The sequence below is a fragment of the Trachurus trachurus genome (genome assembly GCF_905171665.1).
Source record: "Trachurus trachurus genome assembly, chromosome: 7".
Lineage (NCBI taxonomy): Eukaryota > Metazoa > Chordata > Actinopteri > Carangiformes > Carangidae > Trachurus > Trachurus trachurus.
The window spans coordinates 26,691,566-26,710,919 of NC_139901.1; the positions used below are offsets into that span (position 1 = coordinate 26,691,566).

Consider the following 19,354-nt stretch of genomic DNA (forward strand, 5'->3'; position numbering starts at 1 on the left):
GCACTCTGCTGCCTTAAATGCCAGATTTCTCTAGTACAGTAGCAGCAGTGGAACATGGTCACGATGAGCAAAGTCCAAAGAGGTCTTTATAAAAATATCGGCATGTGCAGTTTTTATAATAGCGGTGCTCAGGGCAAACAGATATTGTGTTTACAGTACTGCAGTGTTTTTCAGGCGTATCTACAGAGAGTTTCAGTGCTGTACCTGGATCTGGATCTCATCCTTGAGCTCTTGCAGGTTCCCCACAATCTGCCCGGTCTGAGGGATCGTCACCGTCAGCACAACCTTCAGCCCTGTCCGACCTCGTGTTCTTCCAGTCACCACCATGCCAAAGTTGTGCTCTGACTGGAGCTCCACGTTAGCCTGAAGGAGACAGGCACCATTATGATAATAGCAAAAATAGTAGCATCAAATAAAATAAAAAGGCAAGAGTGATGAGGAAGCAGGGACGAGGCACAGGCGGACAAGGAACCAGAGACAAGGCAGATGCTGGTTTTTAATCATAGTGTAATGCAGGGACAGCACATCTTAAGACAATCTAATAAAAGGATTGAAGAGACAACTGGGGCCAAAAATAGGAATAATTCAGTAACAGAAAGCGTATGTGATATCAAATGCAACAGCAAAAAGGAGTGATGGTGCAGGGTACCTCAGAGTGTCTTGACTGGACATCCAAGATGTCTCTCTTGGTGGTGGACCAGTGAAAGGTTAGCCCAGGGAAAGCATTGCCAAAGGAGAAGGGTGTTTGACTACTAGTCATACCCACCACATACACAGGCATCTGGAAGAGGAAACAGGCTTAATCAAGGCAATCAGAGAGTCCAATACCACCTCTTCTTCTGTAATTCTTCTCAATAAGTAAATAAATAACAGAAAATAAAATAATCATACCTGTGCTCCTGTCTTCATTCTTGTAATAGGTGCCTTGATTCGAATGGCTGTCAAAAACACAACCTCAACTTCTACTTGATCCTGAGAAAACAAAGAGAAAAAGCTGCTCATCTGTAAAATCTAATCGAATCATAATACCTCTTGACATCACCTGCATACACACACACACACACACACTTACCTGAGACACAACAACAAGCTTCCCAGTTTCAGCATCAACAGCCTGGACCAGTCCAGTCACAGTAACATTACCGATGGCAATACCCCTGACGTGGCCCATGCCGTTAACAGTAGCTATCTCCTCATCGGAAATAGAGAAGAGGATATTGGACTGAGGCTGAGGGCCTCCCTCAGATGTGATCTATAAATGACAGGAGAAATGAAAAGGGGAGGGGTGATTTAAAAAAAAAAAGAGAAACAGGAAAAGATGGGGGAAAAAAACAAGTATCAGTTTCACATGAGAGACTGTGACAGTTTAGTCAATTGTATTCATCAAAGCAGGAGTCTAAGAAATCACTGAAAGTTACAATGCTTCATGTATCAAACTAGTCAAGATTAGGAAAATGGAGATCCAACACTAATAACGTGCAATGCATGTGTAAAAGTGAGTTCAGCAATTAGGATTCTTCTTGGATAGATGGTAAATGGTTTCTAATCAGAGAACGGGTTGAATCAAATGAAAGGCAAGCTGGATGTTTAAACCAGGAGCAATTAGTCTAACGTCATCTTCCAGAAAAGTCCTGGCAGAGTGCTCTTTTGGAAGATAAAGTGAGGACCAGATGAACTCTTCTGGCAATATGAACTGAGGCCAGCTGTTCCCAGACAGCGCCCAGGCATGAGGATTATACATACCTGCATCATTGCTCCAATTAAGAGAGTCATTTTTCTTGGGATGAGTTTGAATGGTGGAAATACCTAGAAGTGAAAGAAAAAGTTATATACAATATGTGCACATGTTCAGTCAGAATTTGAACTGAAATGACAGGAATTCACACAAAATTATACCTCAATTTGCTGAGGGAGGGAAGAAATCTTTTTCCCATTTCTATCCACAACAACAGCCGACAGAGTGGTCTGACCAATTGAGGCACCTTTCACCAGGAAAACAGCTGTATCATTTTCTGTGGATTCTGGTAATGGCCTGCAAAAAAATGAACAGAAACATACATGAGTCACTGAAAGTTCTTAAATCTGGCTTCTCCTCCTTATACTTACTTTAGAGACACTATTGCAGAAGCTCCCTTGAGTTTTAGATTCATGAATTTGAAATAGCTGGCGGGGAAGGGCTTCTTGTTATCATCCAAGACTCTGACATAAGCTCTCACAGATTTGCCAATCTCCACCTGTAATTGAGGTGAATGACATTCATCATTAGGGCAATAATCATTTTGGTTCAAAGACAGGGCAAGGCTTATGACACTGATTCCAGACAGGCTAACTTTCATGAAAAGGCAGGGAAAGAAAGTGAGAAAAGAGACTAACTATATCTAGTGCTTAGCTATATGTCAAGGAGGCATTTCAGGAATGCACGGTAAAAGTGAAAACAGGGATCATCTAGTCAAGCAGTGCCTGAACCCTCCAAGATGAGGGATTACAAGGATTAAAACTGACCTTGTCAACCACTCTCACATAAACCTCCAGGATGTCAGATACATGTACGGTGGCTTTGGCAGGTGCTGGAAATGCCAGGCACAGGTCATGAACCATCACCTTCACCAGTCCTGGGTGCACCGGAGAGACCTGCACAAACACAGCAAATATCAGTACACTTTACATTCATTAAAGCAATTTTGAACACTGGAATCTTTTATCTTTTATCCAGCAAAGGGAAACAATAAAGTTAAGTTTCTTGTAGTTTACAGAGTTTATTTCTCAGGATGTTTATTATAGAGAATTCCTTCTTACCTGTGCTGTTCCTTGGGCTTCCTGGAATACCACATCTGCTATCCCTTTAACACTGGTATTGACAAAAAAGTGTCCTGAACCCTCTCGCAGGGCCAGGTTTACCTGCAAGACAAAATATATCAATGTGACAGTGCTGCAAACGATACAGTGTCTGCAGTAATCCCATATTGCCAGTGTTTTTGTGACAGCCAGCTGGCCTTGCATGTGACATCAAAAGGAAACCTCTGCCCACACTCTCTTTTAAATCCTCTTACACAGGTCACTAGCCGTTATTTAACCCCCACACCTGCCAAACATCGCCCCCGTATCACATAGGATTAGAGAAGGGAGGCCCACTGAGCAAAGTTCCCACTTTGTCTAGTGCAATAATTAGTATTAGCATTTGAATTCATTCAGTTTTTGCCAATGTGATGAAATTAATCTCCACCATTTGATACTTAATCATACAGTAAATGAAATGATTCAATCATCTCTATTTCTGCAGGATCAAAGGCAATTATACTTTTCAGTTAAACAAGCCTCAGGAAGCTACTGTGGAGTCAGAGCTCACACTTAAGAGGATAAAGCGACAGCACAGTGATTTGTATGCGAGACCCAGGCATTGATAAATGTCTCTCTTACCCGCACATCTGGATGATTGTATATGGTCACCGTATCAGGAGAGATTTTCACATCTTCAACCAATAGGAGCTCCAGAGTAGCAGAGACAGGGATCAACGGGTCATACTGTCCAGAAGAGGAAGACGAGTTGAAACAGGACTGCTGCTATGGTTACATGTGTAAATATTGCAACAACAAACAATAGCGTGTGCTTTTCAGGGTAGAAATGAAAATGGAAAGCAAGATGAAGCTGGGTCAGATCAGAAGATACACAACACATGTTAGTAAAAATTGTCTGGTCAAAATTAACCTGATAAAGATCTGATGGGGTACGGAGAATTGCTTGTGTAAGGGAGCCCTTATTGCAAGAGTAACATTGATATTTTGAAAAATGTTTTATTCAGCTGCTTCTGCTTTTTAAAAAGGAAGTGAAAACGTTCAGATTTCTTCATGGTTGAGTTGCTGGTTTTCACTCACTTGGCTGGGAACATTGGCTGCGTCCAGATGTGAGACCTGGTAACCCACAGCAGTCACTGTAATGGCTGCAATGCCTGTTTGATGGTGGACAAGAACCGTCTGACGTCCTGCCACGGGAACAAAAACAAACACCATAAGTAATTACATCAACACCTGTCCTGCCTCAGGCTCTAAGTTTGATTTATAGTTGTATTTGGCGCCCCCTAGCAGTGGTTTTGTTCTAAGCAGGAAATAGTCTGTCCCTTTAATTTATGTCATGTCACTTATGATGAGCAGCCATTTTGTTTTCTCTTGCAAGCTAAGGATCGGGCGTGCTTCATCTACTGCCATCTTCTTCTTTGCGCTTGTGAACGCATCGTCTGTAAGTTGATAATTGTTATGTATATAAAGTGCAAGTGCATTGTTATAATTTAATATATTTATCTCAGAAATTCATGTAACACGAAGTATTTAAAAATCATAATTTAGCATATGTAGCATAGCAGTTAGCTAGCAGTTAGCTACATCGTTGGTTGAACAGCTCTGTAAATTGAAGTTGTTAATGTATTTATTTTGGTGTTTTTCTACAGTTTCACTCTGTGTGAGTGCAGCTAAGGCATCTTATTAAAGAGTATTACGAAGATGACTCCTGACTCCGGCACTTACTAGAGTTTGGCTTGCTGTTGAATCATGTCCCGCATGATGAGAACAGTATAGTGAAAAGACGATAATCCTACAAGCAAAGAGAGCTTCGTGGCAGTAGACAGCATACAGATCCTGCATCATGTACAAAGAAGGTGAATCAGAGACCCCGGCAGCAGATAGTGGGGCCATCGCCGCAACAGCAGAAACTTTAAAGGATCTTAAGTCAGAGACTGGCTCAAGACATTCCAGTACATCGCGACAGTCGCGTCGATCTGGGTCATCAACCGTTGCAGCAGCCGCCAAAGCACGCGCGCATGCTGAAGCTTCGAGAACACGAGCACAATTTAAACAGAGGGAATTAGCAATCAAACTCGACAAAATTAAACTGGACATGTCTCATCAGCTCGACCAGGCTAAATTAGAGGCAGACTTAGATGTGTTACATCACGAGAAAGAGGCAGCCGCTGCTCAGGCTCAGGCTGAAGTATTAGAAGCGGTAGTGGAAGGAGAGTTTGAAGAACAGTTTCAGAGAAAATCAAGCCGTGCTGTCTCACCACAAAGCAGGATGGAGCGTACAAGAGACTATGCAATAGCACAAGCTCGTTTCTCTGAAAGGGCAAAACCAATTTCAGAACGCTCATACAAAAGAGAGCCATCACTTGAAAACCGCCCCTATTCAGCTAATAAACCGTTCGTTTCTACAGAGCCTGCTTTCCAAGAAAATATCTCACCATACCCGAATCCAGCTAAGCAGGATCCATTCGGCCCCCATCCACATCAACACAGACATGGGGATGCTCCTCAGGCGGGTACATACTCAGCACCCTATCACCAGCCCGAAGCTCAAGATATGTTAGACTTCGCTAGATTTCTAGCACGTCGTGAACTCGTTAATACAGGTCTTGTGAAGTTCGACGACAGACCAGAGACTTTCAGGGCATGGAAGTCAGCTTTCACCAACGCTATTCATGGCCTTGATCTTAGAGCTGGTGAGGAACTGGATCTACTCACAAAATGGTTGGGCAGAGAATCATCAGAGCATGTGAGGAGAATCCGGTCCGTCCATGTGTCTGACCCCCTTGCAGCTCTGAGAATGGCTTGGACTAGGTTAGCTGAGTGTTATGGCGCACCCGAGATGATTGAAAACGCACTTTTCAAGAAGTTAGACGCCTTTCCTAAAATCTCCAATAGAGATTACGGCAAACTTAGAGAATTAGGAGACCTGCTCATGGAACTGGAAGCAGCCAAAAGTGACGGATACTTGCCAGGACTGGGATATTTGGACACCGCAAGAGGGATCAATCCGATAGTGGAAAAGCTGCCTTACTATCTACAGGAGAGGTGGATTTCACAGGGCACAAAGTACAAGGAGGAACACCACGACATGTTCCCTCCATTCTGGTATTTCACCAGCTTTGTCTGCCAGGAGGCAAAGGCAAGAAACGATCCCAGTTTCAATATCCTCAGCAGCAGTAACCCTACGAGAGGCGACAGAGTTACACCAAAGTACGACAGTCCGAGAAAGCCTATTGTAATCAATAAAACGGACGTCTTCCCCCAAAAACCTTACAATACAAATCCGATTCCCAAAGAAAACGACCCTGGTAAACACTGCCCCATTCATAACAAGCCTCACCCCTTGAGGAAATGTCGAGGCTTTAGGATGAAGACCATAGAGGAGCGGAGAGCTTACCTGAAGGACAATGGCATCTGTTTCAGGTGCTGTGCATCTTCCTCTCACCTGGCACGTAATTGCAATGTGGCGGTTAAGTGTACAGAGTGCGACAGTGAAAACCACAGCACCGCCCTGCATCCAGGTCCACCGCCTTCAGTCACTCAAGCACCCAGCCTCTCTACAGGCCATGGCGGGGAGGAAGAAGACTCGTCTCCATTACCATCTGTGAACAGTGCATGTACAGAGGTCTGTGGGAAAGGTTTTACAGCCAGGTCTTGTTCGAAGATTTGTTTGGTCCAGGTCTATCCAAATGGCAAGCGGGAGAACGCTGTGAAGATGTACGCAATGCTCGACGATCAGAGCAACCGATCATTGGCCAAGTCGGACTTCTTTGAGCATTTTCACATCGACGATGAAGCATCTCCTTACTCACTGAAGACCTGTGCCGGCAGCAAAGACATGGTTGGCAGAAGAGCTATTGGTTACCAGATAGAGCCTGTACATGGAGGACTCCGTCTGTCGCTCCCTACGCTGATAGAGTGTAACGAAATACCGGACAATAGATCCGAGATACCTACACCCGAGGCAGCCCGTTACCATCCACACCTCAAGTCCGTTGCCCCACAGATCCCGGAACTGGACGAGGAAGCTCAAATCCTCCTGCTGTTAGGCCGCGACATCTTGAGGGTCCACAAGGTAAGGAAACGTGTGAACGGACCTCACAACGCCCCCTTCGCGCTCAAGTTGGATCTGGGTTGGGTTCTGGTGGGCGATGTATGTTTGGGCAGCTCTCATGTGCCAACGGTGCAATGCTTCAAAACCAGTGTATTAGAGAATGGCCGGCCTTCCATCTTCACACCCTGCGAGAACCATGTCCATCTGAAGGAGAAGCTGAGCATCAGAGACGACAAACAGCATGGATTTCATCATGCCCTCAGATGGGACTCGACAGATGGAACAGATGCAGACCAACTTGGACACTCGGTGTTTGAGCAAACAGGAAACGACAATGAACTTGCTCTCTCCATGGAGGATAAGGTCTTCTTGGACACTATGGGAAAGGAAATCTTCCAAGACGAGGCCAACAGCTGGGTGGCTCCCCTTCCCTTTAGACACCCGAGACCTCCTCTCCCCAATAACAGAGAGCAAGCGCTCAATCGTCTCCTCTCCCTACGACGCACCCTGCAAAAGAAGCCGAAAATGAAACAACAGTTTATTGATTTCATTCAGAAAATATTTGACAACGATCAGGCTGAGCTAGCACCTCCTTTAGCGGAGGGTCAGGAACGCTGGTATCTGCCATCATTTGGGGTTTACCACCCGAGAAAGCCTGACCAAATTAGAGTCGTTTTCGATTCTAGTGCGCAGTATCAGGGTCTTTCTCTCAACAGCGTCCTCCTAACCGGTCCTGACTTGAACAACAGTCTCCTGGGTGTTTTGGTCCGGTTCAGAAAGGAGCCAGTTGCGATAACGGCGGATATCCAACAAATGTTCCATTGTTTCACAGTGAGGGAGGACCACAGGGACTATCTGAGGTTCCTATGGTTCCGTGACGATGACCTGGACAAGGACATCTTGGAATATAGGATGAAGGTCCACGTATTCGGAAATAGTCCATCCCCGGCGGTGGCTATCTACGGACTAAGGCGTGCGGCAAGAGAAGGTGAACCCGAATACGGAACCGACACCCGCAGGTTCGTAGAACGCGACTTCTACATGGACGACGGTCTTAAGTCGCTACCTACCGCAGAAGACACGATTGATCTGCTACGGAGAACCCAGGCTTCACTAGCAGAGTCAAACTTGAGGTTACATAAAATTGCATCCAACAGTGCAGCGGTGCTCTCGGCGTTCCCTCCGGAAGATTGTGCCAAAGGCATCAAGGATCTTGATCTTGAAGAAGACGCTACGCCCATTCAGCGTAGTCTTGGTCTGTGCTGGGAGATCACAACGGACACGTTTACCTTCCAGACATCAAGCAGTGACAAACCATTCACGAGACGTGGAGTACTTTCAACAGTCAATGGTCTATACGACCCTATCGGCTTTGCAGCCCCAGTCACAATACAAGGGAGACTCCTGTTGAGAGAACTCTCCAAAGAGGTAGACGACTGGGACACTCCACTCCCGGCAGAGAAGCGCAGGGAGTGGGAAGCATGGAGAGACTCCCTTAACGATCTGCAACAGCTTCACGTTCGCCGAACATACAGTTCAGAATCTCTCTCGAAGGCAAAACGCACTGAACTGTGTCTTTTCTCTGATGCCTCTACCAAGGCTATTGGTGCGGTAGCATACCTGAGAACCATCAGTGAGGATGGGAAGTGTGACGTCGGTTTCGTTCTGGGAAAGGCGAAGCTAACACCTCAAAATGAGCCTACCATCCCTAGGCTCGAGTTGTGTGCAGCCGTGTTAGCTGTTGAGATGTCAGATTTCATACTGCACGAGATGGATTTCAAGCCAGATGAGGTGCGCTTTTACTGTGACAGTAGAGTTGTATTGGGTTACATATACAATGAGAGCAAACGCTTTTATGTATATGTGCACAATAGGATCCAGAGAATCAGACAGTCAACGAGGCCCGAGCAATGGCATTATGTGCCCTCGGAGCTCAACCCAGCGGACCACGCTTCGAGGTCCGTTTCGGCGCTTCAACTTCAGGACACAAGTTGGCTCACAGGCCCGGACTTCCTCTATAAACCAGCTGTGTGTCATCCTACAACACAAGCTCCTTTTGAGTTGGTAAGTCCAGAGATAGACCCTGAGGTTCGCACTCAGACCCAAGTCACCGTATCCTCCACTGGTGTGAAAGACAGACAACTTGGTCCAGAACGCTTCAAGCGTTTTTCCTCGTGGGTCAGTTTGCTGAATGGAATCGCTTCACTTATCCATGTGGCTCGCTCTTTCAAGTCCTCTCCTGACAATCAGTCACACAAATGCGCCGGCTGGCACCAGTGTGAACAACCACATCCTCAAGAGGAACTAGTTCAAGCCAAGAATGTAGTTATCCTCTCCGTTCAAAAGTCGGTTTTCTCTGAGGAATACATCGCTCTTACGGAGGGAAGAGACATTCCCAAAAAGAGTTCTTTGTCTGCGTTGAACCCTTTCTTGGACGTCAATGGACTACTAAGAGTTGGCGGTCGCCTGGCACACGCACAACTGAACAGTGAGGAAAAGAATCCTGTTATCTTACCAAGCCGTCACCACATCTCCACCCTAGTGATACGCCACTACCACAACCGAGTCCACCATCAAGGCCGCTTGTTCACTGAGGGAGCCGTGCGCACTGCGGGGTTCTGGCTGGTCGGTGGTAAATCATGTGTAAGCAGTGTTCTCCACAGATGTTTGGTGTGTAGGAAGCTCCGTGGGAAAACTCAAACCCAGCTGATGGCCGACTTACCAGAGGAACGATTGAGTACATCTCCTCCATTCTCATATGTCGGCCTGGACGTGTTTGGTCCTTTTACGGTCTCAGCACGAAGAACTAGAGGAGGGCATGCCCATAGCAAGCGCTGGGCCGTGCTTTTCTCTTGCATGTCCACCAGGGCAGTCCATATTGAAGTTATTGGCACCATGGACACTTCAAGTTGCATTAATGCCCTTCGTAGGTTCTTTGCCATCCGAGGACCTGCAAAGCAGTTGCGTTCCGACTGTGGAACAAACTTTGTAGGGGCAAGCAAAGAACTGGGATTCCACAAGATGGCGAAGGAACCTGCGGTACAGAAATACCTCAGAGATGAGTCCTGTACGTGGGAATTCAATCCGCCCCATGCCTCCCACATGGGAGGGGCATGGGAGCGTATGATTGGGCTTGTTCGAAGGATATTGGACTTCCTGTTGATGCAGGTCAAGAACCAACCTCTCTCCCATGAGGTTCTCTGCACATTCATGGCAGAAGTCTGTGCGATAATCAATGCGAGGCCTCTGACTCCCGTGTCCAGCGACCCAGACTCACCCTTGATACTTACACCAGCCATGCTACTCACCCAAAAGGTTGGTGTACCCCCTCCAGTGGGTGTGTTCTCAGAAGGCAACCACTTCAGGCAGAACTGGAAATGGGTGCAGAGTCTAGCGGACCAGTTCTGGTATCGCTGGAGACGCGAATACCTTCCCACTCTGCAGACTCGCCGTAAGTGGAGGACAGCACAGCCAGACATTCAGAAGGGAGATCTTGTTTTGATGAAGGATGCTCAAGTGGCGCGCAATGAATGGCCAATGGCAGTTGTCTCAGATGTCGTCAACAGTCCAGATGAGAAGGTGCGCAAGATACAAATCAGGGTTTTCAAGGATGGATCGTGCAAGACATACTTCAGACCAGTCACAGAAGTCGTCCTTCTGTTGTCAAGGAAAGATCAAGATAGTTAAGTAGTTATGACATCTTATAGATGCCAGGCGGGGAGTGTCCTGCCTCAGGCTCTAAGTTTGATTTATAGTTGTATTTGGCGCCCCCTAGCAGTGGTTTTGTTCTAAGCAGGAAATAGTCTGTCCCTTTAATTTATGTCATGTCACTTATGATGAGCAGCCATTTTGTTTTCTCTTGCAAGCTAAGGATCGGGCGTGCTTCATCTACTGCCATCTTCTTCTTTGCGCTTGTGAACGCATCGTCTGTAAGTTGATAATTGTTATGTATATAAAGTGCAAGTGCATTGTTATAATTTAATATATTTATCTCAGAAATTCATGTAACACGAAGTATTTAAAAATCATAATTTAGCATATGTAGCATAGCAGTTAGCTAGCAGTTAGCTACATCGTTGGTTGAACAGCTCTGTAAATTGAAGTTGTTAATGTATTTATTTTGGTGTTTTTCTACAGTTTCACTCTGTGTGAGTGCAGCTAAGGCATCTTATTAAAGAGTATTACGAAGATGACTCCTGACTCCGGCACTTACTAGAGTTTGGCTTGCTGTTGAATCATGTCCCGCATGATGAGAACAGTATAACACCAGTCCACACTATTTATCACTACTAATCTATAGAAACAAATAAGAACCAATAAATATGTATTCCCAGTGATATGAGAATGGATAATTACCCATCTGCCAACACTGTCTCACAATTAAAGCCCATTTTTATGTCATTCCTTTCAAAATGTCTTAACAAAAGAGTGACATTAAGCTGACAGGCCATTCTCTTAAAAAGCAAAACAAAATAGTAACAAATTCGTCTAAGCCATCTGGAGACATTATACCGTGAAGTTTCATCTGTTTGTTGCCGTCCTCGAACAGCTGCAGCTCCATAGGCATAGTGGGTTCAATACTGGCAAGCGACACCTTAGTCGATTCCCACAACATGCTCAGAGAGCTGAAGTTGTCAAACTTCCTTCCTTGCTGATCAAACGCAGCCAAATCCAAAATGGGGTTGCGGTAATTTGAAACAGGTACCTAAAAAAAAATAAAAAATACAGAAATGTTGAAATGGAAAAATGTAATAAATCGTTATCATCATAAAAAGCTCAAGTAATTTAATAACTGCATTTCCTCAACATTTCTCTTTTCTTGAGTTAGGTAATCAGTGTAGGACAAATACCTCTGGAAAACAAAACAAATGCTCAAAGCTCAACACAGTTTGTTTCCCCTTGTTACATCACACCACATACGTACCACTTGTTTGTTCTGCTGCAGCAGTGGGCAGGTCAGGTCCAGCTGTGGGCTCGTATACACTGGGACTAAGGTGAGGCGAGATGGAGGAGCGCAAACAAACTTGACCACTGCTGGTTCCACAGCAGGGAAAGGGTTGGTTACACTGGCCTTGTTCCCCACCATCACCTCCAACACCTGAAGAACATCATAATTACAAGTCAGATGAAAGCTGAGAGCAAAAGCAGCCACAACAACAAGTGATAGAGTAAGAACACGTCTGTACGTTTTTATAAGATCTAACCATTCCATTCTTTATTTGGTGAAACAAATGCAAAATAGAAACTGTATAACTGCAACAGATCCCACCTGTTCTCCCAGGGCCCTGCAGGTTGCTCTGACCCAGTGCTGGTTATAGTTGTGAGATGAAGGACTAGTCAGAGTAAGGCTCACGCTGGCCTCATCCTCGGCACTCAAGTTGCAGAAGAACCTTGAGGGCTCTAAGACCCACGGCCGTGGCCCACCCTCAAACAGCATGTCTTTAGATGATCCCAGAGTCACCACAGCCACAGATACGGGATCAATAGCCTGTCAAATAACAGCATTATTGTATTATACATGTTATAACAGGGCACTTCAAAGAAATGCTCCAAAATGTCTACACTATAGGTCTCCAAAAAAACACACTTCACTTGAAAAATTATAGCACATATGAATTTATATAAGTGTGGTTACTCTAGTGTTAAGAGGAACTTAGCTGGGGAAATATTATGCTGAAATACACAGTATTACACAGCAAAGAAACAAAACTGGGTCAACCTTTAGCTGCCAGGGCACAATATGTGAAGAAACATCACAGAAATGTCTGCAACATTTTGAAGAATACCACTCAATCCCATGGTAAAAAAAAAAGAAAGAAAAACACAAAAGGGCATCAAACAGTCTGTTACTCTCTGATAATCTGAATGTAATGTGTAGGGAAACCATAGCTACTGTTATCTGTGGTACGGGGGGGGGGGGGGGGGGGGGTAAATGTTTCATGACAGACTTGGTCACCTCATCATTATACATGTCATACTGTCAAATTCAAAACCACATCAGTTGAAGTCAATTTCAGTTCTGTGCAGTAACATCAGCCAGGCATGGAAAACAAATCAGTGGAGCAAGTGTATAATGCATTATTAAAATGCATAGAGCACAGAGGAAACCCAGGAGGAGGAAATTTCAACACTCGCTGATCATCGCATTTCTGCTTTGACTCTAAGGAGAGACTGTGTGTGCGAATTGTGAGATTGTGTGCATGTGTGTATGTGAGTGAATTTCCTTAGAAGACACAAGCTAACTGGTGCTTTGAAATGAGATGAAAGAGTAAAAGCAAATCACAACAAAGACTTGAGCTTAAGTTCACCTGCAGTTGCCCTATATGTTAATGTGTAAATATGTGAGGTTGATTAATCAATCCACAAAAGGAAATTAGTAGTTCGACATGATTTGAGAAATATTCATTGTGTGCAAAAGAGGTTAAACGATAAGACTCAAAGTTCATAATCCTATACTAGATTCTGGAAGGACAAGACCTTTAGACTCACTTTGAGAGGAAGATAGGCAGCAATGGTGATCTTGGCACTGAGGTGGACGTTGCCATGGGAGTAGCTGACAGTAAGTGTGGTGTACCCAGGTGTGAGGGCCTTGGCTCTCACCCCACTGCAGTGGTCCTGGCCTGGGGCCAGCCTCCCTGCATCAGAAGGAGGATGAAGATTAGAGGAAGCCAAAAAGTGGGAGAGGGCGCAATATGACAATGTAGAAATCACCACAGAGACACACTTATATCTCTTCCTGTCTTCAACCACAGAGAGGTCCTACTGTTTGTCCCGGCCCACTCCAAAGATTAATAATACAAGATTCTAAAATGAAAAACTGTGGATCTTGCCAACAGAGGAACTTTCTAAGTGATAAACTTTTAGACAATCTGAGAGCAATAAATAATTAAAAACACTTCAGCGCTAGAGGACTGTGCCCATACCATTGTCAAGACCAACTCACACTTACGAGTATTTATGGTTTCTCTTATTCTTCCATCATTCACTTAAAAGTGTTTTATTAAGTGCACACATTTGAAAAATTACTTAATTAAAAAGATTATTATAGTTACAATTGCAACAACTGACACTAAACACAAGGTGTGCCCCTCCCACACTGGGCTGAATACAGTTGAGCACAGTAAGCAGACTCAGAGACAGTAAGTCCATGAATTAAATTACCCACAGCATGTGATGGTAGGCAACCTGCTTCTATATAGGATTGTGTTGCATCACAATATGGCCAGGTCAGAACAGCAAGGCTCACTCACCATCAAGCATCTGGAAGACACCGTGGCTCTCCTCCTCAACCTGCAGGTCAAAGTGTGAGCAGTCGCTCAACATAACCCGCTCTTTCTCCACCTCCTCCAGCAGGCCGAAGATCCTGAGAGGCAGATCCAGAACCAGACCCACCTTAGCCTCTACTGGGCAAGGGGCAAAGTCCATGGCCACAGGCTCAACGACATAGACCTGAGGGAAAAGTGTATCAAAAGGCCTTTAGAGAGTGTAAGAATCAGTGCTGTAAAATGGGAATTTGAGGTATAGCCATGAAATGCAGCTTTAGTATATAGTTACTTTGGTTGCATGATTTATAATGACATCCTCTTAAATACCTTCCATTACATAAGGGGGTAAATATACCCTTTTCCTTAAATACTTTTGTGTAAAACCCAATGCTACCACACAAGTAAATGGTGAATTGAGAATAGTAAAAAGTAAAATGTTTCTGACGGACACACCAGACTTCATAAAAATACATGAACATTTTGTTTCAAATCTCAAGTTATTGTTTACACCAATGAAATTCTGTTATCTGCAGAACTGTGTGAGTGCGCTCTCTCCAGATTTGAGCGATAGTAGCCTGGCAACCTGAAAACTGTTTTTACAACCGTTACGCCCCTTAAACAGCACAAACAAAAACATTGACCAAATCTATGTATTCATATGAGAGACAATCCCTCCTCAAAAAGCATGAGAACATCAATTTTCAAGGTTTTAAGAAAAGGAAGCAAGGTCCACAATAGCTGTTGAATGACGTTACAATGTGTCTGTTGACATACAGTTGCAGTAAAGTATGATCTAGCCTAGTAAATAAAAGTGTTATTCTACTTGTGTGGCTTGGCTTTACAAACCAATAACATAAAAGCTCATTCATAACTTCCATAAAAATCTTTAACAAGTGTGCTGTTCCACAATGCAGCACATGTCAACTCACCTTCATTTGGCCAAAATGTAGTGGGTTGCGTAGATCGTGAGCATGAACTACACTGACACCGATGTCACTGACCGTCGTCATCACTCCTTTCACAGTCACTGTGGCAACAGCTGTATTGGAGGAAGACCAGCTAAAATTTCCACTCCCTCCTGTAGCCTGTGATAAGCACCAAAAAACGGTTTTCTTTCATGTTAGATCTCACTTTTAGACTCAGTGGTAAAAGCCTGAATTTTCACTGTTATGGCAGAGCATGACAAAGAGTAATTTCTAAAAACACAGTCTCATACAGAAAGTGTCATATGCTTGACACTGCTTGTGTTCTATGACAGAAGTCATAGTGTGCTGGGAGGGAATAATTACCTTTATTGTGTACTGGTAAGCTCCAACCTTTGGCTGCCATGGAAATGTGAGAATACTGGGACTAAGAACTATTGGGTTATAGATTTCAACATCCTGTTCATTGTGGACTGGGTTGGCAAGTGCATGGACCCTTCCACTCTGAAACAAAACAGAGGCCACAGGAAATGAGCAAGCTCTTTCTACTGAAGTGGAAGAAACGGGCAGAAGGTTAACGCAATTATGATGCTCCAATTGAAATACACTAATGGCTTGAAGTTGCAATTAAACTCACTTCATCCACAACAGCCGTCAGGGTAGCATCAATGAGAGTTAGGCCTTCTTTGAGTGCTTTGACGCGATGATATGATCCATTCACAGACGACTCCAGGAGCTCAAAGTACTCCGGAGGGAAAGCAGTGCTGATACGAACATTCTGGAAAATCAAAAATAAACCACACACAGGTTTTCACTAATAATAATTTGACTTCCAATTTTCAAACTGGAAACATATCAGTGGTTTTTAATAAAATTCATAGGTCAGTGCAGGAAAATCGTATTTAAATTACTGGAATGCAGTCTGATTTATTTCCAAGTCCAAGTAGTGACTCGCGTAATACAGAATAAATAAAAGGAGGAAATTAGAAAAATACTTGTGAGAAATCAAGCGAGAAAAACTAATAAGACAGGCTCTATGACAGCCATGATGGAGGCTGTTTCCTGTTCTTATGAAATGGGAAATATTTGATTTAACCGAGAGCTACGTAGAATAACACATTCCTGGTCACATGGTGCATCCAGTCAAATTCTGTTGTGTATGTAATGAAAACATTCACACAGACAAAAAATTAAGATGGAGTAAATGATTTGAATCCAAAATATTACAGTAGGCAAGTGCTTGCATGAACGTCCACTGGCTGCAGTGTGACGGTGATGAATTCTCTGCTGCATACCGGTAATTGCATTGTCAAGAGGGATAAGGGTTAAGCAACAGAGGAACAAAAACTGAAATATGATGGAGAGATGGAGAAATGCTGCCTTTGCCATGTGCCTCCATGAATTTGTGTGTGTGTGTGTGTGTGTGTGTGTGGGGGGGGGGGGGGGGGCACCGACAAGAAGGGTGTTTGCATTTGTTTTGCACTTGAGTTACAGTATCAATAAGTTTCTTTAGTATCCACATTACTCCACCTTTCACTTTTTGATTTCACTGAGGTGCACTTACATCAGAGAGGTAAATTTTGTTGCCAGTTTTATCAAATACTTCAATCAAGACGTCGTATACTCTGCCCGTTTCAAGAACCCAGCTGTCTCCTGGATGAATTTTAAAACCTGAAGAAATTAAAGAGAGAAAAGTTAGCTAACTCTTTTATGTCAAGAGAATCAATGTTCATTTCTCATCAAGTAGAGAAAGAAGCAAACCTAGGTAGCCGGGTTCAACCACAAAGAGAGTGCTGTTGGGTAGGCGAGACACTCCCTGCATTCGCAGGCCTTAAAAGTAACTAAGGAAAGTTAATCAGGCACATTCATTGATATAATTAATTATAATAACAGCTCCAAACTTAACTATTTTCTTGATTTACAATATAACTCCTCACATTTTAATCATAACAAAACGAGAATTAAAAACTTTAAAAACACCTTGATCACTGCAGTTTAATTCATTATAAAAATTACCAGACATCAGCTTAAGATAACATTGCACTATGCCATTAGAATAACAAGTGTATTTCATCAAAAGGATACTCTTATGATCCAGAACCACATTGACATGTCCCAGTTGAGCTCCTGTAACTGTGGAGGTGCTTTGATCCATACTGGCCACGGCAACATCTGGGTTTGCATTGGGTCCAGCAATACTGTTCTGAAGGTGCAGCTCATACTGGTCACAAGGCATAGAGAGCTCTGCACAACACAACACAACAACACAAATTACCTTGAGAGTTGGCATGTGTCTGCACCACAGACGCTTTGCATCTGAAAAGGAAATGGCTCAGCTGCTCTGCACAGCTGGCCACAGTGAGTGGCATCAATAGTTGCTCAACATTTCAGTTTCATACTTAAATGTAGTCACCTAATGATTGGACTGTGGGTTAATCTAAAATTGGCTTCTTAAAACAGTAAAATACTATTAAGTAAATGTGAAATGATTGACAGTCAGACCTGTGATTGTGCCCTGTCTTATCTTCAGCACTTTGTATCTGATGGAAGTTCCCGCCAACAAGTAGACATCATGAGCAGGACTCAGCAGGATGTTCTCTAAAATCAGCAGCCTCACCTCCGCAGCACCCACATCCTGTGGTACGGGCACCATGGTAACAGAAAAACACAACTTCAGCACCCCGCCTCAACACACACACGCTTGAGGGTTTCGAAATAAAGGATAAAAGATCAAACTAACGAATCTAAACTTCACATGGCTGCTGCCTTTTCTGAGTATTTAATGTACTGTAATCACTTTAGATAACTCCTCTTTCTGCTTAGTTTAATAGCAGCTTGTTTGGATGATTACTCAGACATACATCAATTTTGCATGATGAACAGAAATGTCAACTACAAATTCATTAAAAAGACAGAAATACAACTTAACTGTCATGGCCACTGAGGCAGAAAGGAGCTATTGCTATTACACAGTCTTTAGCTAGTTCAGTCTGTATCTCAGGAGATGAGTCATAACAAAGAGGACACAGTTAACAAGAACATATTCTGATCTTTTGATTTCCTGTTATCTCCAATTAACAACAAACCAGACGAACCCAGTTTTACATAAACTTTGTGGTAGTGTCAGCAGCCAAGACACATCCATACAATATGTTCTGTACTACCCAACAGCTTACCTTATATAACGTCTCTTGTATTTTGGCCTTCAGCTTAGCATGTCCCGTTTTCAGGCCTGACACCAAAATAATATCACCCTGTTTCCCAACACGCTCCATTTCAGATATGTGCACAGGGGGTTTGTATGTGGACTCAGAGAACTTAAGTACCCTTGAGGAGAGAAAAGCAACGGATTAGATTCTCAACTGAACAACGGGCCCTTGCGTCTGCCCTCAAGAATGATTCATTTTCAGAGAAAAAGGAAAAAAGAAGTTGAATACAATCAAACTACCTTGGTGAAAAAAAAGCAGGATTACAGAAAGGTTAGCATATCAATGTCAGTTGAAATATATATATTGAGAAAGAAGCAAATATATATAGGTAACCTTTAGGGATGCACATGATTAACCATTTACCCGTTAACGATAACAACAACAACAACTTTGACCCAAACTATCGGTTAATTTTTAATTTATTAGCTCCTTATGTTGTCAACTCATGGGGGCGTATCGACATGTGCCTTTAGTCATATTTCGCAGCAAAAGGTTACATAGGAGGCGCGGTAGCCCACACAGAGTTAGATGTGCATCTTCTGTAACAACGGCACTGCTAAAAAAAAATACAAAAAATAAATAAATAAATAAATAAATAAAGGACATCGCTGCAGTCTCCAGCAGGTTCATAGAGTAGCTCTGCTGTTCCTGTCACTTCAGCCTGGTGTTTGGCTGCAAAAACAGTTCAACATTGGAAGATCTGACCTCCGTCCGAGACAGAGCAAAAAAAAGAAAGAAAGAAAACCATCGGCGAGCATTTTAATCTTATCGGTTAACGGTTAATAATCGATTAACGAGCGTCGGTTATCAGTTATAAAAAAAAAAATCAAAATGTGCATCCCTAGTAACCTTTGAATTGCTATAAGATTATTAAAAGAAGCAAGACTGCACAGTAGAGTTTGAGTGTAGTACCAACACTGTGAATCTTACCGTAATGAATTGTAAGAGTCAGAGAATCCATTCACATCTACATCTTTCACCAAGGTCCAATCAAACACTAGACCAGCAAGGGTGCTGAAGGTGTTTCCTACAATACAAAATAAGATAAGGGGTAAGTCTTGTATTGTCCTCATGCCAGAAATCATAGACATAGGCATAAACATTATTATG

General features: G+C 43.5%; 1 protein-coding gene across 3 annotated transcripts in view; it reads right to left on the reverse strand.

The window, feature by feature from the left end:
- The window catches only part of nup210 (nucleoporin 210), a 36,120-nt gene that overhangs the window by 13,693 nt on the left and 3,073 nt on the right, over positions 1-19,354 (reverse strand). For all 3 annotated transcript variants that reach the window (XM_083975924.1, XM_083975923.1, XM_083975922.1), the window contains exons 4-28: positions 19,175-19,271; positions 18,212-18,362; positions 17,538-17,670; positions 17,121-17,279; positions 16,797-16,865; positions 16,600-16,706; positions 15,673-15,813; positions 15,402-15,539; positions 15,042-15,197; positions 14,098-14,296; positions 13,337-13,482; positions 12,117-12,335; positions 11,772-11,945; positions 11,360-11,552; positions 3,874-3,980; positions 3,418-3,522; positions 2,797-2,898; positions 2,503-2,631; positions 2,107-2,234; positions 1,897-2,032; positions 1,744-1,806; positions 1,073-1,252; positions 892-972; positions 650-781; positions 205-363 (exon numbers count right to left, since the gene is read on the reverse strand). In XM_083975924.1, coding sequence (XP_083832050.1) covers positions 205-363; positions 650-781; positions 892-972; positions 1,073-1,252; positions 1,744-1,806; positions 1,897-2,032; positions 2,107-2,234; positions 2,503-2,631; positions 2,797-2,898; positions 3,418-3,522; positions 3,874-3,980; positions 11,360-11,552; positions 11,772-11,945; positions 12,117-12,335; positions 13,337-13,482; positions 14,098-14,296; positions 15,042-15,197; positions 15,402-15,539; positions 15,673-15,813; positions 16,600-16,706; positions 16,797-16,865; positions 17,121-17,279; positions 17,538-17,670; positions 18,212-18,362; positions 19,175-19,271 — 3,404 coding nt within the window. The remainder of the gene's footprint in view (positions 1-204; positions 364-649; positions 782-891; positions 973-1,072; positions 1,253-1,743; positions 1,807-1,896; positions 2,033-2,106; positions 2,235-2,502; positions 2,632-2,796; positions 2,899-3,417; positions 3,523-3,873; positions 3,981-11,359; positions 11,553-11,771; positions 11,946-12,116; positions 12,336-13,336; positions 13,483-14,097; positions 14,297-15,041; positions 15,198-15,401; positions 15,540-15,672; positions 15,814-16,599; positions 16,707-16,796; positions 16,866-17,120; positions 17,280-17,537; positions 17,671-18,211; positions 18,363-19,174; positions 19,272-19,354) is intronic.